Source organism: Myotis nattereri (genome assembly GCF_964212035.1).
Source record: "Myotis nattereri genome assembly, chromosome: 15".
Classification (NCBI taxonomy): Eukaryota; Metazoa; Chordata; class Mammalia; order Chiroptera; family Vespertilionidae; genus Myotis; species Myotis nattereri.
This window is the reverse complement of record NC_138090.1, coordinates 17,561,283-17,582,373: the sequence shown is the minus strand read 5'-3', so window position 1 is coordinate 17,582,373 and position 21,091 is coordinate 17,561,283. Positions and strand designations below refer to the sequence as shown.

The 21,091-nt window shown below is 46.5% G+C and overlaps 1 protein-coding gene across 1 annotated transcript in view; it reads right to left on the bottom strand.

Annotated features, from left to right (window-relative positions):
- Window positions 1-21,091, bottom strand: part of HYDIN (HYDIN axonemal central pair apparatus protein) — a 329,140-nt gene that overhangs the window by 123,193 nt on the left and 184,856 nt on the right. Inside the window, exons 22-23 of the mRNA XM_081108072.1 lie at window positions 17,508-17,651; window positions 13,058-13,371 (exon numbers count right to left, since the gene is read on the bottom strand). Of these exons, the coding sequence (XP_080964198.1) occupies window positions 13,058-13,371; window positions 17,508-17,651 (458 nt within the window). The remainder of the gene's footprint in view (window positions 1-13,057; window positions 13,372-17,507; window positions 17,652-21,091) is intronic.

The window sequence follows — 21,091 nt, the reverse complement described above, 5'->3', positions numbered from 1 at the left end:
ATGCCAGGCCCATGGCAGCGACTCACAAAGCAGGCCTTTCATTTTAAAAGCAATTGAAATCCACGGCCTGAAGAAGACAGAACCTATTTCCTAGGACTTATTTTGGAATCTAGATAAGGAGAAGGGTGGAGGAATGCGCCCAGAATCTGCCACGGAGCTCTCACGCGGGATTTCTGTGAGGAACGGCCATTTCCCTAAAAGCTCCAGAAGGTGTCCCCACTGCTGCATGCTGTCAGAGGCGCAGCTGTGAGATCGCCCTCATAATCAGCTTCAAAGCTCCTTGGGAATGTTTTCAAACCAGGACGGTTCTGAAAGTCAATTTCCTCTAAGGTCTGGTCTCAGTAGATGGAGCCGCTTTGGGGGATTTTAATTAATATGAGCCCACAGATAAATCAGCTGCGCTCCTTTTAAGAACAGGCCGCAAAGTGAACCAAGCGGACATCACTTCAACTCAGGTTCAGATAAGGCTGATACTTCCCACTGACTGCTGCAGAGGCCAGCTTGGCTCACTAAATAGCTAAAAGGCCGATGCCCTCTGCCAATAGAGGAGACATTGGGAAGATGCCTTAAAAAGAAGGAATTTATAATAAGGGAGCTAGAGTTCCATCTATAACAACACAAAAGTTGTACAAAAAGTTCTAACACTCAAAATTGAAACGAAAAATAGCCCAATTCATTTCTCCTTGGGGTAACAAATACGGTATCTCAGGAGACCTGACTACACTGAACTGCAAATAGAGGCAGACTATATGGTCCCCAACACGGCGGTCACTTCTAAGTTCAATAGGAAGCGCGTGAAAGGGCTCCCTCTGCTTGGCCTTGAGTCACTTGCAGGCCAACCGCAAAGGCAGGAACTTGTTTCTGGAAGCTCAGAGTTGAGAGATGTCTTACAGCCCTTCAGGCTCATGTGATCCCTCGAGCAGATAAATCAGCTGGCCCCACCCAGCAGGAGAGGAGAATCTAGATGGAGGAGCCCATGTAGGGGAGGCCTGGGAGGATCCCAGCAGGGCTGCTGGAGGTCGACCTCACATTGGTCTCCTTCACAAGGGGCTTCAAATGTACTAGTGATGTCACATTGACAATGGGGGCGACACAACATGGATGTTCGTGTCATTCTTAGTCGTTTAAACTATGCATACATGTTACATACACTTTTTCACCTGTGAAGCACTAAAAACAGAGTGGATGTCAAGGGGTATGTGAAGTCATGAAATCATTTCTGATCGTCCAGCAACGCAGTCTCAGCTCAGTGAGGGGCCAAAAGCCAGCTTTAACTGGGCTGGGGAGTGAATGGGGGAGAGGAGTATATTGTTTTCTTAGATACGGAAGAAACGAGAGAATGTGGGGAGCAGGCACTGAGGGCAAAGACACAGAGAGCTCGAGAAAAAGCCAGAGGCAACGGCCGAGAGGGAGGAACACAGACAGAAAGTCTGGCCTTGCAAAGCAACAGACGTCAGAAGGTCAGAAGGAATGAATGAGATGATGAAGGTGTAGCCTGCAGAGGAGGAATCTGGGGTGTGGGCTGGGGAGACCAGGCGGAAGCAGCCAGTCAGCAGAGTGTGCAGGAATCGGAGGGAGCATGCTGAGTAAGGAGGCGGCCAGGAGAGCCGAGAGGAAGGACAGGGTCCAGAAAACATCTGAGGAAAAGCTGGTGGAATGTGCTGACCTGGTGGGTACCGAGGAGAGAAGCTGGACTGAGGAAAGATGACACAAGTCATACAGGCTAGGAGGTTGGGCGGAGCCTTGGGAATGTTTGTGATCAACTTCACCAGTGGATGGCAAATTGCTTTCTAGAGGGATTGTTACCAGCTGACACGCTCCCTGGCAATGCCTGAGCTGCTGTCCCTCCATCGCCACCACCATATCTGGTGTGGTCATGTGTAATCTTACCCACGCTTGTGGGTGTGCAGTGGTGGCTAGCTATTGTTTTAATCTCCTTTTTCAATATTACTAATGAGGCGGAATCGCTCTCTAAATCGGCCATTCATAGTCCCTCTTCTGTGAAGTAACTGCCCACTACCTCCCATTTTTAAATGAATTATTTTTTTCTTCCAAGGCCTACTTTATAGTTTATGCACACTTGTAATTTGAGGATAACAAGTATGCTAGAACCTTCTTTCAGTTCGCGACGTCTCCTTTAATTATTTTATGGTGTCACTTGGTGACTCAAAGTTCTCAAATTTAAGGCAGAAATTATGAATAGTTTCATAAGGTTTGTGCTTTTTGTATCTTGGTCAGAGACCATCAGGGCTTTGTCCTACATGTTCTGCAAGTGTAAAAAATTGCCTTTCACATTTTTATCTACCCACCATCCTCACTAAATTCTCTGGCTAGTTCTAAGAATTTACCTGTAGATTATTTTGAGTTTCTATGTAAATAATTATGCCACTTTTCTTTCTTTCTTTCCAAATCTAGTCCCCTTTATTTATTTTCATATCTTCCTGAAACGATTTTTAACATTTCATTATTTTCTCAAGTTATCCTTGATCAGGTTAAGGAGTTTTCCCATGAATGATTGTTTAGTTTTAGTTTTTTTCCCTAATCTGTTGAGGGCACCATTTGATTTTCTTCTTTACTGTGGTAATGTGAGAAATTAAATCATTAGGCTTTCTAATGTGGAACCAACTTTGCAATTCCTGGAATAAACCTAACTTGATCATGCTATCCCAACTTTTTATTCTTTCCTAAACTCAATTTGTTAATATTTGATGAATATTTTGCATTTATATTTTGAATTAATGAGAATGACCTGGTCTCTGACCTGGTTTAATGAGTGGGTTTTGGTATGGAGATTAGTTTCCTCCCTCTGATTCCATAAAATGAGTTGGGCAATATTGTCTTTTATTATTTTTATTTTCTGAAAAGAATTTGTATAAGTTTGGAATTATTTGTCCCTTGGAAGAACCTGTCTGTAACTATCAGGACTTAGTGTTTTATTATAGCAAGATGTGAAACTATTTAATTTCTTTAATGGTTATAAAACCATTGGGAATATATATATATATATATTATATATATATATATATATATAACTGATATATATATAACTTATATATATAATATATATATATAACTTATATATATAATATATATATATATAAAACTGATATATATATATATATAACTGATATATATATATATATATATATATATATATATATATATATATATCAGTTCTGGTAAGTTGTCCCTGGTAAGTTGTCCCTGACTTATGGACTTCTGTTACCCGGGCTTTTCTACTTTTCTAAAGTGTCCTCCTGTATTCACTGATTTGATTTTTTAAATAAATACTGTAATGGACTGAATTGGTCCCTCTCAAAATATATGTACTGAAGTCCTGAACCCCAACACTACGGAAAATGACCATATTTGGAGGTTGGGCCTCAGAAGTAATGAAGTTAAAATGAGGTCATTAGGAGGGGCCCTAACCCAAAATGATGGTGTCCTCATAAGAAGAGGTCATTTGACCCCAGACCATGGATAGAGGGAAGACACAGGGAGAAGAGGGTCATCCATAAGCCAGGAAGGAAGCTAGGAAGCCGTTCTTCCCTCATGCCCTCAGCAGAAACCCACCTTGCCCACACCTTGATCTCGGTCTCTAGCTTCCAGACTGAGAAAATAAACCCTGCTGTTAAGCCTCGCAGTCTGTGGTTCTGTGCTATGGCAGCCCTGGCAGACAACACAAGCACTCATGTTCCCTCGGACCTGACCTGTGGTGCTCCTCTGTGACCCCTTTGCTCCCTCATCAGGGCTGCCTTCCCTCTAACTCCAGGGCTCCGTGCTTGCTTTTGTCTCTGATCCAAACTTCTCTGGGAGGTGGAAGAGATAGAGGTACAGAAACTTAAAGGGCTCTGGGAGGGGTGGGCCTATAGGGAAGAGAGAGGGATATTTATGGAGGGGACCAAAGCTTAGGCCTCCCCGGGGCCTGAACTGGCTTCAGACTGATCACAGGAGACAGTGTCTCCAAGCCGCCTCTGGGACGCTGCTTCTCAGAACGTGGCCTGGTATTCACATCACAAGCGCCAATCCACTCCATTTCCTCAATAAAGGAATGGCCATAAGAGCTGGCCTTTGCTGAGCATGTGTTATGTGACTGGCATGGCTCCTCACTACATCTGTATGTGGGAGGCGCCCTTATCACCCCCCTCATTTCAGATGAGAAAGCTGAAGCTTGGGGACACTTAGCCACCTGCCAAGGTCACATGGGGCAGGCGCTGAGCATGATCCTGCCTCAGAGGCCAAGCTCTCAACCTGCACTCATTTTTTTGGGTTGATTTTTCTTTGTTAAATGGCATTTAAATATATAAAACAAATATCAAACATATAAGTCTTTGTTTTACTATGGTTGCAAATATCAATAAATTTCTATATGTGACATGGCACCAGAGTTAAGTTAGGGTTTTTCCAAAATGCTGACACGCCGAGCTCAAAAGGTTCGCTATCACTGGTTTAGATAATAGTAGTCATTTAATTCAAAATGCAATGCTTCTAGTATATAATTCTCATGGGGAACTCTGTACCCATGAGAATTATATTAACGAATCTCTATTTAAATAATACTACTGTAAAGTTATAATTCTGTGTACTACTAAGGGTCGTTGTGGCATCAATTTAGTAAGAGTAGCTAAGCTAAAGAGAGCGCAAACAGAATTACTGGAGCAGAAACAGGCAGATGTTGGCCCTGGTGTGGGTGTTCGGGACCCAGCCGCTGTGGGAGCTGAGTCACACCAGCAGGTGGCCCTGGATTCTCCAGCTCTCACCAGAGGACCCTCCTCCTTCCGGGCCCGATGGCCCAGGGGATGGCCGGGCACTGCAGGGGCTCTATGGGCTGCGCGGGGAGCGAAGCAGCAAAAGGGTGACCTGGGAAAGGCCGGAACTTGGACCTGACCTTGGCCAGCATTTGCCTGTTGTGATCATTTTCCCTCCTCAGGTCCTGGAACTTCCTCTCAGTGACCTCGGCTGCCTTCTCTGCTGGCATCGGATCTCGTCTTCATAGTAGCAAGTGCTTCTTCGTAGTTCCTGGTTCAGGTCTCGGGCCATCTTCTTATACGTGTTCGGGACTGGTAAATGGAGTGCATGCTTCCCCAGACGGTGGGAAATTTCTTCTCCATTTCTAAGTAGCGCGTTTCCGCCTCAATCGGTTGTTTCTGAAGCTGTGTCGCATCTTCCTGTATATCGGGCAGAATTCAAAGCTTCAGCTTCAGCTTCAGCTGTTGAATCTCATCTTTTAGGTTTAAATTTTCATGCTGCAAAGATGCGTTGTCGGTTTGCAGGCTCGTTATTTCTGCTGCAAGCGCCTCATTCATTTGCTTTTGCTTCCACAATTGTCTGGCAAATTCCTGATTTTCCTGGGACACATGGATGCCAGCATCCCCATTTTCTGCTTCCCTCTTTTGTGGGGATTCCAAGTTTCTGTCATCCACCTGACCTTCAAGGTAGGCAGGCAGGCTGGGGATCGGTTTTCCAGCCACTGACAGTGATCAGGGAACTCGATCTAGCAGAGCCTGCTCCATTCCTACACCTGACTGCTCAGCCTTTGTTTCTCCCTCCTCCTTTACCTGGATTTTCTGCTTCCAACCCATAATTCCTTCTCATAGTAGTTCTGAACTTTCTGGATAATGTATTTTTGTTCAAATCATCCATTATGCTCTTCTGAAGTTGTGCTCCATCAATCCCTGATGCTTTTGAGATGGGCTTTTCATTAGTCACTTGGGAAAGTTTAGGAGGTTGGTTCTTGCGTACTGTTTTCAGCAAGTCAACCATATCCTGAAGTGACAACCTGCCCAGGTGTTGATTCAGTGCCCTCAAACACGAGGTCTGTAACGAGAGAGGACTGGCCTCCACCCCAGGTGGCTTGAAGGCATCGTCAGCTTCTGTCATTGGCCCAGTATTCTCACTATATCGTTCACAGACTTCTTGGTGGGCAGAACACCTTTTACCTGGCGCCTCCACACTTCTTAAAGTGTGTTGTCTCTTTACTATCACAGCCGCCACCACCAGAGCGCCCACCAGGATCCCCCAGAGGAATGCAGGTGGACCTGGGCCGTGTCTCAAGCTCTCGGAAATCACCAGCAGCAGCCCGCACAGGTGCTCCAGAATCAGCTGGGAGGCGGATGCGGTGGCAGGCAGCAGGCCCTCCATGGCAGGTTGGGCTCACAGCTCTGCCGCCGACTGCCAGTGTCCCATGGGCACAAATCACCACTCAGAACCCTTTGGAGTGTTCTGTCGCTAAGGTAACAGTTACCTAGCAACCAGGGCTGATCAGTTGGGCTGGGGGTTGGGGTGAGGGGTAGAGGGGGACCCAGTAGGTCTAGAAAACAGTCCTGAACTTGGCTTTGAAATAGCACGTTATCACATTTCTACAGGCCCTGGGGCAGGAGGCGATCGCTGGTGTCGGCCTGGAGATCAGTCACTCTAGGCCCGCCTGGCTCCACAGCACAGCCAGGGGGTCAAAGCAGGGCCCGGCCATGTTCTTCTCTGTTCACAAGAGCCAGTCAGGGCAGAGGTGGGCTCAACCCTGAGTGAGGCCCGTCCTCCTGATGGAAAGTTTCCTTCTGCTGCAGGGATGCCCACTGCTGCCCACAAAGATCCCAGGGCTGTCCCTCCTCCAAGGCTCCCTCTCTCCTGTGTGGGGTCACTGTGGGCAGGCGGGGGCCCAGGACTCACGGGGGTATTCACTAAGGGACCTGGATCCCAACCCTAACATTCCAGGAGAAGCCAATTAGAACTGGGAGAGTCTTGCAATCATGGAGTCTGTGGAGCCAGCACGTCCTGTTCACATTTCCTTGAAGGGGGCGACTCTGCTCCCAGGTGACCCCGTGACCTGGGCCCCATTCCTAACGCGCCCCTGCTGTCACCAGCCCACACCTCCCAAGGCTGCCCCGGGAAGGGTCTCTAGTCGATCCCCTACATATTTACTATTTTTTATTGGACCCTTGGGCAAAGCAAGGATCTATGCTCATCATGGGTCTGGGCTTGTGGCTGCAGGGAGGGGTGGGGAAGTGAGGGAGGCTGCCCTCCTGAGCCACACAGGGCTGACACCTATTAGGCCTGGCTCCAGCTCTGATGAACGTGGCCTGGATTTTCTGCCTTTGGTCAGGAAAAAGGGGGCCTGGGTCTCTCATCTAGGTGTCAGAGGACCCTACTGCTCTAACCCTTTAGAATGGGGGGGGGGGACCTTCTTTCTGCCAAGGGCCACTTGCATATTTATAACATCATTTGTGGGTCATACAAAATTATCAACTTAAAAATTAGCCTGCTGTCCTAGCCAGTTTGGCTCAGTGGATAGAGCGTTGGCCTGGGGACTGAAGGGTCCTGGGCTCGATTCCGGTCAAAGGCACATGCACGGGTTGTGGGCTCAGTCCCCAGGGGTGTGCAGGAGGCAGTCAATCAATGATTCTCTCTCATCACTGATTATATTTGGTCAAACATTTAATTAACGTACCCCTAATGCCTTGGCAGGGCCAGACCGGATGATTTTGATTTTGTGGGCCTTATATGGCCAGGTGCCAGATGTTCCCCACCCCTGAGTTAGGATCTTGGAGAGCACTTCACTTAGCAGTACTTGGTATGAAGGAGAGGAAGGCACCCTCAGGGAATAAATTCCTGATTTTCTTTCCTATCTCAGAGACATATGCACATTACAGGCATCTCTCATTTAATCCTCACAGCAACTCTTTTAGGTTCTACGTTATCTCCATTTTACAGTTGAGTAGACCCAGGCTCAGGGATGGTCCAGAAAGACATGGCCAGAAGGACAGAACCCAGATTTTAACCAGCCGTGTCCAACCCCAGCCCAAGATCTCAACCACCATTGATATATCACGCCTTAGAAGAGGTTCACTTTCCAGAAACTGAGGGATGGTGAAGAGACAGATGGAAGCATCCAGAAAATGAGGCCTCCTCCACCCCCTTCCAGGCCCTCCCCCCTCCTCTTCTAATCACAATATTGGACAACTTATGCTCATCACGGGAAAATCAATGTGCGAACAACACATGCTCCTTTGCTCCAGGGCTGGGCTCCCTTAGGCCCTCTTTTCGATTTATTTATAATCTGACTTGGAAGTAAAAAGGCAAAGCTGTCCTTGGAGACCGCTTGGCTCATGCGCTCCACGCTCTAGCATCGCCTCAGCCGTGCAGCGCGGGGCCTGGGCAGAGATACCAGCCAAGCCGGCGTCTGCTTGGCTCTCCCTGGCCCCTTGGAAGTAAAGGCTGGTTCTGGTGTGGGCTTCCTGGGGGCTCCTCTTTCACACAGATGCCGTGAAACATCACCTTCCTGTCCAGCTGCCCAGCCAGCCAATAAAGGGCACAGCCCCACGTCATGGCGGGCCGGTGCGCGCTCTGCTCTATGCTGCATCCCAGCTTCCTCACACATGTTGTGTGTGTGAGCGGCACAGACTGTCACCCACCAAAGTCATCCAGAGCCCGGTCATACACATGGACTCACGTGGAGGAGCGTGTTTCAAAGTCAGTTACTGCCTTCCCCTCTTACAGAGTCTTAGTGAGCGTGCTTGTCCCTTTTACTTCTATTTTTGTTCCCATATGTGATAGGAGGGCCAACTTGAAAAAAAAATGCTCAAAACAACAGGGATTCTTTAAATATATGAGTCAAAATTGCCTACAGAATCACGCACACGTGTGCATGTACACACACACGCACACACACACACATATACACACACAGGCAGAGGTATGGGTGCTGCACCAGGAATGTTGAGAGTCTAGGCATCCTCACGCCCCCCCTAATAAAAGAAGAAGAAAAGCCTCTTTTATCCTTTTGTTTCTTTTACGAACTGCCGTGCTGAGGAGAATTATAATTGGGGAAAAAGGTTGGTGTTGGCCTAGCTGATAAAAGTGACCTTTCGCCAGCCAGTTCTTGATGCTTTTCTGACGCCGGCACCGAGGGAGCCTATCTGGAAGGCAAGCGGCATTTTTTTATTTTATATTTTGCTATTCAAGGTGACATTATGCCTTGAACCTTTTCCATTTGGCAGGTGCCAGGAAGCTGACAGAAAAGAATCTTCAACCAGTTATGCAACCATTCTCCGCTCAGTACATGAGCGCAGGGAGCAGCTGATTAAAAACCAGCCTGTGAGGACCCACTCTGAGCCAGCGGCCATGCTGGGCCCTGGGACCCACGGGCAGCAGGACAGACGTGCTCTCTGGCCTCCTGTGAAGTTGGACAGTGAGCTGTCATTCCAGATGGGGCCAGGCCCCACGGAGCTGGCTCCCAGCGCCTATGGCAGGGGCTGTCATCTAAGGGAGGATCTGAGGTCAGCTGAGACATGGTGCAGGGAGGGGCTCGCTAGGAAGAGGGGGAGAGCTTCCCGCAGAGAGAGAGCAGTCAGATAGGAGCAGCTCGGCCGGAAAGAGGCCCATGTGGGAGTCAGTGTGGAGATGGCAGAGTGAGGTGAGAAGAAACCAGGGAGAAATGCAAGGCCGGCACCTGCTCTGCTGAAGCATCTGGTACTGTCCCCTAAGAAGCATGGGTGTCATTAAAGGCTGAAAGCCCAGGCAGGGCCACACTCGCCGCTAGGCTACTGTGTGGACGATGGACGGTGGAGTGTGAGTGACAGCTGAGAGCCCAGGCAGGGCCACACTCGCCACTTGGCTACGGTGTGGACGATGGACGGTGGAGTGTGAGTGACAGCTGAGAGCCCAGGCAGGGCCACACTCGCCGCTTGGCTACTGTGTGGACGATGGACGGTGGGGTGTGAGTGACAGCTGAGAGCCCAGGCAGGGCCACACTCGCCGCTTGGCTACGGTGTGGACGATGGACGGTGGAGTGTGAGTGACAGCTGAGAGCCCAGGGAGGGGGACTGCGATGGGCCAGCAGGAGTCAGTGGCGGCCTGAACTGGGGTGACACAGTGGGATGGGAACGGGAGGCTTAGAAGGTGGAATGGGTGGAACTTGGAGACGGATTTGATGAAGTGGTGGGCGAGGGAGAGGAGGGAGCAGGTGACTCAGCTCCCGGACAGTGATGCCTTCACCGGACAGAGGCCCTAGAGGGGAGGCCGGAGGAGATGAGGGCAGAGCCCGGGGCTGGTGTGGGGCAGTTGGGAGTGAGCCACCTGGGAGACATCGGAGGAGAGGCCAGGAGGGCGGTGCCCGGGGAAGTGAGCAGAGGGTCTGGTGGAGACACACGTGTGAGCCTCGGCAACGGGCCACGCGAGGCCGTGGGGCAGAGCAACTGTCAGCAAGGGCAGAGGGCCAGGAGGGAGCCCTGCGTCCCACCCGCCAGGGGGCTGCTGCTGGCCGAGAGCCGGGAGATGAGGGGAACCAGGACAGGCGGTGCTGGTCAAGCAGGACAGACCAGGGAAGGAACGCCTCTCAGGAAGGCGGGATTGGGCAACTGCGCTGAAGGCCGCTGAGAGGTATCTTTCTGAAAAAACCTGACTCCTGTCTCTCTCTCTCTCTTTTTTAATTGGTTATGTCCTTTTATTTATTTTTAAAGCCTCATTAAACTGAAAATAATAAATATGTATTTTTCCTGCTGTCTAAAGTTTAGTGGTTTCTCATATATATTCTTTTTTGTACCTTATTTTTATTGTTGACACGATTACAGATGTTCCCTTTTTCCCCTCCTCTGCCCACCTCCACCCAGGTCCCGCCCCACTTCCCTCTGGCCATCACCTCACTGGTTGTCTGTGTCTTTGGCTAATCTCTTCCCTCTCTTGATTATAAATCTCACCACTGCCTCCAAGAAAGAGTCTAAACTCCTTATCCTGAGATACCAGGCCTCTCACACACCACTGCCAACCTACCCCCTGTCGCGTCTCCTGACTTCTCCTCTGCCATCGAGTCTGCACGGTGGCCATGCTGACATAGCCCCGGTCCACGTTGGTAGGCGGCGTCCTTTGCCTCTCCAGCATTCATGCTCCTGTGTGTCAGGTTTGTCGGGAGATCTGCCCCACTCCTACCCCCTTCAGTCCACGGGGCTCTGGGGTCACGGCTGCAGCCTTTGGTGTGGGGCACGTGGTAGGACAACCCTGATGAATGTGTTACCCTCCCCGATAGTGACTGGTTGAGGGAGGGGACGGGTAATGTGATTAAGCCAGTCTGATCGGAGTGAACCTCATGGAGGTTCTGGGGCAAAAGCTCATTTCCTCTCCGGCAGATCGGCATCTGTGAGGATATTGCCCCAGGAGTGAAGGAGCATTTGGGGACCATGGAGAGGAGCTGATCTGAGAACATGGCCAACACATGGAAGAGAGCAGAGACCCTGGCTCTGGAGACACTGCTTGAGTCCCCGAGGTAAGCCAGGCCAGAAGCCAGAAGGAATCTGCGAACCAATGAATGCCCTTTCCTTTTTATTTTTGCTGAGGGTCAGGTTTCCTGTGACTTATAACAGAATTGTGTCCGTGAATCCTAACTAATAGAAACATAATATTCCCGTCACTTAGAATATGTCCCTGCTCCTCCATCGGAACATTTAACTGTGCTTCTAAGTGCGGCTTCCCTGGCTCCTCTGAGCAGTCATCCCCCCACCCCCCACCCCTCGCTCCCCATCGTCCCTCAGAGCCTGGCATTGTCACCTGCCCACCGTGGTTCACACGTATGGTTCCCCAGCAGCCTCAGGCCAGGGATCATGTCTTCTTCACTTTTGTATCCCTAATCTCACACATAATCTGGTGCAAAAGAATCACCTATCAAATGTTTTCTGAATGACTGAATGAATGAAAAATTATAAGCAGAAGCTCAATATCAAGATATAAGAAGATACTGATGAAAGCAAAAGAATGGTTAGATGAATGCTTAAAGCAATAAAATATTAGAGCACATCATCTCTAGTACTGGCCAAGCGCACTTCCAAAATGTCATTATTTTAATTACGGAAATGGCTTCTCAAAATCAATCAATCAATCAATCAATCAATCAATCAATCCCGGCCCTTGCTCCCAGATGGAATAAACTCATTTAGCTGTTACATGAGAACAACTTCACAGAATCTGGTATTTGCAGCTTATTAGGCCAGGTTGACTGGTTTCTCCTTGATTATTTTAAACGTGCATCCTCTGTAGAATTTCATTCCAAACCTGAACAGCCCCTGGCACCTAAAGATCAGGTTCCATAGCTCAGGCCTGATCCTTGGTCCGGCTGATAAAACGAATGAATGAATGCTGGAGAGGCAAAGGATACCACCCACCAGTGTGGACAGGCCTGGCTACGCTAGGTCGTCCTTAGCTATCTATGGAAAACATCCAGAGCAAGCCATCGTTACCATGGTAACAGAGCCGGAAAGGAAAGGTTGGCTGTCATGGACAAGATGAGGATTGCATACAGGAGGCACCCACAAGCCAAGGAAACATGAGGCTCCTTCGTTAAGTATGGCTACTCAACACTCAGTGCTGAAAACAGTTGTCAAGACACCCAATGGAGACATACCGTATGCAGACGCCCATTGGTCCTGGTCTCGAATGAGGCTAACCCAGATGAAAACGTTCCTGCGGCCTGGCTAACACAGGCTGTTGTTATTTTTTAAAAGGAGTGTTTTCCAAATTAAGTTTGGCTTTAGCTCCTAATTGAATTTAAAGTTAATTGAACAGGAGAGAGAGACCTCTAAACATAAATATTGTGAAGACAGCGGTTCCCCTTCGGCACGCACCACCTCCCACTACATACATATGCCAGAATGAAACCCACCGGCCCACTGAAGGACGCAGCACGTGCTCAGTGTATTATGCTATGTAATTCATGCTTTGGGTTTGAAATGCTTATTCAGAAAACTGCACAAAAACTTTATTTTTTTTATGACAGATTTCTAATGATCCAACTACTAGCTTCAAAATTAAAGGAGGCTTATGGATATTAATCACTCTGTTAATTTGATGGCAACTGGGGCTTTCAAAGATGTTTTATCTGTTTTTCTTGCTTGGAAGTCTAGGAGGGACCATGAGTTTAGGCTCTTTGTTATTTTTGTCAATAATTAATTGCCAGAACCAAAAGTATTCACGCAAGACCAGCGCACAGAATATAGGAACCCAGTGCAGAGCAAGGAGAAAAAAAAACAAACGAACAGCAGAAAAGAGCTCTACAGGATAGCTACGCTGGCGGTACCTTATTTGATTTTCCTCGTTGTTCTCCAGGAAGAACCAGCAAAACTTCACAGCCAGGGGGCTGCAGTTGGTGATGGGAACGTAGCGGATCACCTCGGTGTCGTTCAGGATACAGCCAAAGTCCAGGTCCATGGTCTCAAAGGACAGGTTGGGGTAATGCACTTCCCCACGCAGGTTCAGGCTGTCTACCTGAGGGTGCTCCAGGTACCTGATGGCTAGAGTTTCTTCTGCCACCCAGTTGTTCAAATCGCATTTGTGGGTCGGGTCAAACTTGACCAGCAGATTTTTTTCTTCACCAATCTCCAGTTTAATAGGCTGCAAATCAGATTATGGGAAATTACCAACCTTTGTACTATGCATTTCCAACCTGATACATGAAACAGGATGGCCAAAGTTATTTAAATATATTTATGTACATACATACACACATTCGTATTACTATTCGTATATATATATATATATACATATATATATATATATCTCACACTTTATTTGTCCATAATTAGGTATCCACACTTACACATGATTAAATAGCTAGTATATCTATATTGATATCAATAGTCACCTATATTTATTGATATTATAGATCTCTATATGTTTGTGCATACATATTTTATTCATTGAAAATGAAACTAAGGAAAATCTGGAGAGGGAATTACTTGAGGGAAGAGATTTTGCTAAGAGTTGTGAGGTTATAAAGTTTGAGGAGTTGTAAAAAGGAAAATCTACAACGAATAGCCATTACAAAAATATTCTTAACTGAAAGTAAAGTAGATTGTAAAATGCTCTTCCTAGACAAGTGGGGAAAGTTCTTTGTCTAAGAATTCCAGAAAGGCTTACTGAAGCGCGGTGGGAGGGGCTCTGTAGAGGATGACATGGAAAGGGTCGGACTGGGCAATTTAATTTCTCCTCTGATGTCTGCGATCCTAACTCCTCAGCACAGTGTCATCTACTTTCTGCTGTTTTCTGGTCAACTTAAAGCGACACACTCCAGGGCTGTACTGCGTTTGCTGAGTATATTTCCCGTGTTCTTTTTGTCTTTGATTCAGATCCCCATGGGTTCCCGGATGCCGAGGCACAGTCACACCTTCCCATAGAAAGCCTGGCTATGAGTTGGCTTTTTTTTTTTTTTTTTTTTTTTTTTAGGATTCACTCAATTCCCACATTTAACCGGCATAAAAGCCACCTCCTGGTTTTGCAGAAAGTGCCCGGAGGTAGTTGGGAGGAATGTACACAGGGCGAATCTGTTTACAGAGCTCTCACCTCTCCGCTGAGTTTTAAGCTTCAGTTATTTAACGGTGCGCATCGGTGCCACGATTAGACGGTTCCAGGTGATACTGCCGATCACCCGATCCAAGAGTCAAAGAGAGGGTAACGGCTCTTCAGTTGGCTAATCCCATCTGAAAGCCTGGCTGGCCGCTTGGCACAGCTGGCTGGGCACAATGTAGACAATGCATCTGCAGCACTTGGTACCTCCATGCTTGGGGTTTAAGTATCTTTGAAGATGGACTTAAACACCTTCCCCCCCCCCAACCCCGAGAAATGACTTTTGTTTTGTGGAAAAGATACATATCCACAAAATTTTACATTATATATAAAAGTGCGAAGAAGAGATTAGAAACTTATCCAAAATTTTACCATATATTATTTCTCAGAGTTCATATTTGATACACATTAGTCCAGACATAATGGATGGCTAATAAAATTTTGCAAAAATAGTTAGATTCTTTTATTTCAAAATATCATGTTTGAAATTTTTTTTCCTCAGAAAGAAGCCTGAAAGAACTGTTATACAAGAGAGATTAACCCTAAAATCATGGACCCTGGAGCCTGATTGCTTGGCCTGCTGGTTACTAGCTCTATGAATTTGGGCAATGTTAGTTGGTTTTCCTAGACCTCAGTTTCTCCATCTGTAAAATGGGGTCAATAACAGGACCTACCTCTTTTTAGGAGGATGAAATGAGTCAATATACATGTGATGTCTTCAGAGCAGAGCTTATGGTCTATAAATGCCAAATATTACTGTTATTGTTACCTCTTTATGATCAAGTAAAAATACAGTTGAATATTAAACAGTTTCATCTTTAGATAGTATCTTATTGACACCTAGCTGTAAAGGGGATGAAGTCAGCTTATGCTTACCTCACTTCCCAGCTGTTATTGGTTGTAGTGTTAATTTTAAAAAGCCAACCTATGTATATGCCCTGACCAGGAATCGAACTCACAACCTTTTTGGTGTACGGGCAATTGCTCCACCCAACTGAGCCACCCAGGCAGGTCTGGGCATTTAAAATTCTGATAGCTACTGCCATATTGTCTTCCAATGTACACTTCACCAACACTGTAGGGGAATCCATGTTTCCATATGCCCTTCTTAATACCAAGCACTATCCAATTTTTGTTCTTTGCCAATCTGATAGGGGGGAATTGTGTTTTGTAGTCATTTTAATTTGCATTTTTTCTACTATGATTAAAATTGAGCATATTTTCATATACTTAAGAGCCATTTTCTTTTTCTTTTTGGGAGCTCTCTGTTCATTTCCTTTGCCTAATTTTCCATTGGGTTATTGGTAGTTTTCTTATTGATTTATAGAAGTTGTTCATTTTTTAAAGTACATGTATGTTTTAATTATAGTGATACATGCAAATAATATAAAAGGTCAAACTGTACTACAAGTTATGACAAGAAACAGTAGTTCCTGACCCACCCTGGCCTCCCAACAATCCGGAGGTCGCCATTTCTCAATTCTTGTGGTAGGGCTGGTCTACAGAACAGTTTCTGGGCAGAGAGGGGATGATCAGGCAGTGGACACATCCCAGATACCTGGGATTACTCTGGGGTGCTGACACTGACACGAGAAACATTAACTTTCCCGGAACATTCTGATAGATGGCTCTGGGGAAGAGCACGTACCTTTATGTCTCCGGATAAAAGCCAGCTGCCCATGTCTTTTGTGTGGGGTTGGGTGGGACAGCTGTTCGGTGTACATGGAATCCTTCTATTTTCAACACTCTGCTCACACGTGTTGCCTCTGCGCCCAGGCTACTGGGCTGAGTGACTGCCACGTGTTTGCAGCCTCTCTGGAGAATTTTCCAGGCTGCAGGTTTTTGTGGCTTTTTGTCAGCCCACTCCATTGTCATTCTAGTGTCTAGAACTTGCTTAAATCTCTCAATATCTGGTTACACCATCCTCTTCCCCCTTCATTTTATTGCTCTGGGCTTCTTTCATTTTGAACATTTCTACTTTTATCTTATTAAGATTTCAGGAGGGACAGGAGTGTGTCTGATCTACCACCCAGAATGAGAATGCCGCTCATGTCCGAATTTTCGTTTTCTCATCCGCTTGTCTTCCTCGGCTCTGTGAGTTCACGCTGCATCTCTTTGAACACTTGTGTCTCATCCTTGAGCTCTTTTTAAAGACTGGTCATGCCATCTGTAATTTCTCTGAGGCTGTAGAGAATTACATGTTTATACTTTGGGTCTTCTTCCTTGCCTAGGTCTCCTTGTAGTAGAGTTTCATCTGCCTCTTGCTTATGATCATTTTCTCCTTTTATCTCTCTGTTCAAGGATCTTAGCTGGTTTTTCCCCCAGCTCATGCTGGAATGAGATTCACTGAAGAATTGGTGGGAAGGGGCAGGGGAGGGCAGCAGGGCAGTTAACCGCCACAAGTCAGGTACGATCTGCAACACCCTCTGACCAAGCAGCTCTGTTCCTCACTCCCCCAACCCTCCATCCCCCTCTGTGTGGCTCATAGCAATCTCAAGTCTCCCTGTTTGGAGATCTTGCGATTGTTGCCTGCCCTGCCTTCCTCCTTTAATCACTACTCCTTTAGCTGATGGTGTGGGTCTGGTTTCTCTAATCCTTTCCTACAGCTCCGCCATCGTGCTTGCCCCATGGTCCAGCCATTCCCACCGGTGTCCTCATGCCCAGCAAAGGATCGTAGGGAATGATCTTCCAGGGATGTGGAGAGAACACTGCATCCCGCCCCAGACTGGTGGCCTGGTGAGCTCAAGCCTCCTGCCTTAGCCGGGCTCTGTCTTCTTGGTATCTGGCTGATTTAAAGATTGGGCTTTGGCTATTTCCTGGTTTCCTTGGGGATGGAGTTTTGGTGGGATTTGAGGGAAGGGAATTAAAAGATCTTTACTATCCTTAGTGTGAAACCATTGTTTTCTAAAGATTAGCTTCATTATAATGAAAGGGTCATCATAATGAACCAGAAGTTCTTACACCATTAATAATAGATGTTCTACTGATAGACAGTGGAATTTATCTAGGACTCATTTAAGATTCTCTGTATTATTTCCTCACTGTTTTCTGGATTCTTCAAATTTTTCTGGACTGAAATTAGTGTACTGATGTCATTCTCTCCTTTCTCACACACACGCCCCCTCCCCCGCCCCCCCCCCCCGCCCCCCCCCAGGAGCTTGGTAGGACCGTCCTCCATCAGTTACCTCTGGAATTAGGGGCAACAGAGATTGCTCTGTGTCACAGATGAAGAAGGGTTTGCTTGTTGAGAGCAACACATTCACGGGCAGCGTGGAAATGTTCTTCATGACCAAGGGCTGGTAATCAGGTTGCAAGACAGTTTGTGGTTTCTGCAAAAAAAGGAAAAAGAGGCAGCAAACTAAGTTATGACAAACAGAGTAAGGCTACAGCAGCAAACGTCTCAAATATATCTGAGCATACACAGACACAAACACATGCACGTATACTTTCATTCTCTTGGAGAGACTGAGCTAAATCATTTGGAATGTATGGTGGACTACTGAGAAGTGAGACTATGTAAGTCAGAAACCAGATTAGATTGCTTATTCTCCTGTTGCCTGGTTAAAAAAAACATGCCGATATAAGCCATGCCTCTGGATGGAACTATTGCTAAAAAAGTTTCCACAATGTCATGAAGCAAACACTAAGAAATTAGTGCTATCTTGTACAAGAACCCATGTATCACTATAACGAATAAAACTTTTATTCCCTTTACAGTATTGTTTCATGCTCGAAACACTCAATTGTGAATATACTTATTAAATTGACAAATGCTATAACACGTTTCTCTAATTTTTTTCTTGCTAACCCTGATTTAGAAACATCTTTTTACTCTGTTGAACATCCAATTTAATTTTTCAACCAGAGAAAATACTGGGAATGGGTCCTGAACTGCATGTTGCTGTTCAGATTGAATTTTTCTCCTTCTGATGTTGGGGTCACATTATTTCTTGCATACTATGGAAAGCGGGTCCTTTGATACCAGCAGAAGGTAACCTGAAGCCTCAATCCGTGGCCTCCAAACAGAACCTCCTTCTAATCCAGTGTTTCTCAACCTTCCTAATGCCGTGACCCTTTAATATAGTTCCTCATGTTGTGGTGACCCCCAACCATAAAATTATTTTCGTTGCTACTTCATAACTGTAATTTTGCTACTGTTATGAATCGTAATGTAAATATCTGATATGCTATATGTGTTTTCCAATGGTCGCGACCCACAGGTTGAGAACCGCTGTCCCTGGCTCTTCTAACAACTCTAGCCTGTTTTTCTCAGGTTTTTTTTTTTTTTTTTTAATTTATTGTTGACGGTATTACAGATGCCCCTCATTTCTTCTTCCCCTTTGCCCCCTCCATCCAGCCCCCACTACCTTCATACCCCTCCTGCCTTAGCTCCACTACTGTCTGTGTCCATGGTCTATGCACATATGCATATCTGTTCTTTGGTTGATTTGCTTCTTCTCCTTGTTCTGATTTCAGTTAAATCTTCCAGATTCCACATTTTCATCTGACCCCTTGCCTGCTTCTCTGACCAGCATGGTCTTCCTCTCACTGTGGTTCTTGGACCCCCCCCCAGCTCTGGGCGAGCTCGTGTGATCAGCATCCATTGTGCCTTAGTTCAGGTGCTATAACAAAGATAGATGGGGTGGCTTAAGCAGCAGGCATTTATGTCTCTCAGTCTGGAGACTGGGAAGTCCAAAATCAAGGTGCCAGCAGATCTGGTGTCTGGGAAGAGCCTGCTTCCTGGCTTGTAGACGGCCGTCTTCTCACTGTGTCCTTACATGCCTGACAGAGAGAGTATCTCTCGTGTCTCTTCTTATAAGGGCGCTAATTCCATTCATAAAGGCCCCACCTTCATGACCTAATCACCTCCCAAAGGCTCCACCTCCCACACCATCACCTTGTGGATTAGGGCTTCAGACTATAAATTTGGGGAGACACAGCCATTCAGTCCAGACAACTGGCTCAAGTCTCCTACCTCAGTTGTGATCCCCTAGCCTCTGTGCAGGGGTTTGGTCTGGCACTTACCATGAGATGTCAACCGTGGTTTCCCTCCCTCTAACATGCTAATACAGGTGCTGGACTCATCCTGCACTTGCAGATCGCATTCTCCCCCAAGCAGCACTTTAGGGTCATCAAAGGCCACATGGGGAACTGTCCACCACCAGTGACCTTCCCCCAGGCTGCTGTGTCACTGCAGGTAGCTCTGAAGCGAAGAAGCCACACTTGTTTGGTTTCGGCAAGAGGCCGTTTAGAGGTTAGTGACGAGAAGGAATCGATGCACAGAGAACCCGTTCTATTTTGAAATGACCCCTTTCTCTCTGGGTTGTCTGTCTCCCCAGATAGCAGGAGACAGGATCTGCTGCTGGACTTCGTGGAGCAAACTGGCTGCTGGTTTCGATGGCCCTTTTTCAATTCCACAAAGATGTGGTTTGATCTCTGTGGCTTATGAATGGTACAATGGTTAGAAAGTAGATCATATCTGAGGAAACGGTCCTAGAAAAATTCTCCCCATAGGCAGTGTGGGCGTCATTATAGTCTAATGTACTAAGTCAGATACGCTGCCTTGAGCTGAAAATAGGAGACAGACTAGATAATTGGGTGTTACATAAGTACATCTGAATACTGAGCCCGAGCAGGTCTCTTGCACACGCTGGGTAATGAAGTTGCAATTCTTCATTGTCCCTGGCGTGGATTAAATGTGAGCAGGAAATGAACAATGAAGAATAACAGTAGTTGGACAGATTTCAAACTTGTGATATTTGGGTGGAAGGAGAGAAGGGTAAAATTAAACAGGGAGCTGTGACTCGAATCCTTTTTGTAATTCAATAAGTCACTGCCATATTTAAAGTATTTGCTATTTTATTCGAGTGATAAAGTCAAACAATAGACAGTTAAACAAGAATATGGTTTTTAAAAAAAAATACACCAAGGCTTCAGGATATAAAGAGGAGAAAAGGAACATGATCCACACATTTTTATGAGTGTTTATGGGCTTAGAAAAAATCTAATAAGAAACAAAGTTGCATGTCTAACATATATTACGTCTTATGCAGAATAGCTATTCAATAAATAGTCACCGAATTTTCACTCAGTAGCTACATTCAGAGAAAATATGATGCCACCAAATTTGGTGCAAATGCCACCAACAAATATCTTTCCTGATTAGTTATAAAAGGAAGAATTTAAAACAGAGCAATGAAAGCTCAATAACTGCAGCAGAGACTCTTGTAGTATTTTCTTTTTATGTGTCTCACGGAGCTCATCACAGTTAGCGTAGCATCCTGTAACGGAAACCCTTGTTCTACTTCCTCAGTATCTACTCTCCCCAATAGTCTGTTAAGCCCGGGATTTTGCTGTGTCTTTGCTGCCTCATACACTGTAATTGCCCCAAAATTGTTGATTTGAACTTGTACATCTCCCCTCCCTTCCTCAATCATACGCCCCTTATTCATCTCCAGCGGAGTGCCATGCCCTTGGTGGGTGCTCAATAGATATTTACAAACAAAATATGATAGAACCCACTCTCAGAATCAATGGTCTTGCCCATTCTCCTGCAGGCCTCCAGGGAATGAAAGGGACCCTGGTTGATCCCCTCCCTGACTGAACAGGCACTGCCACACCCAGTCCTTTCATACGACAGCAGAGACCACACTGTGGGACAATGTACCTAATGCTTGATCTTCCCAGTTGGCTGTGTACTTCATCGGGGAGGGACTAGCCTCACTGTTGTACTCCTAGCAGCTGACTCAGTGCTCGGCACATAGTAGGA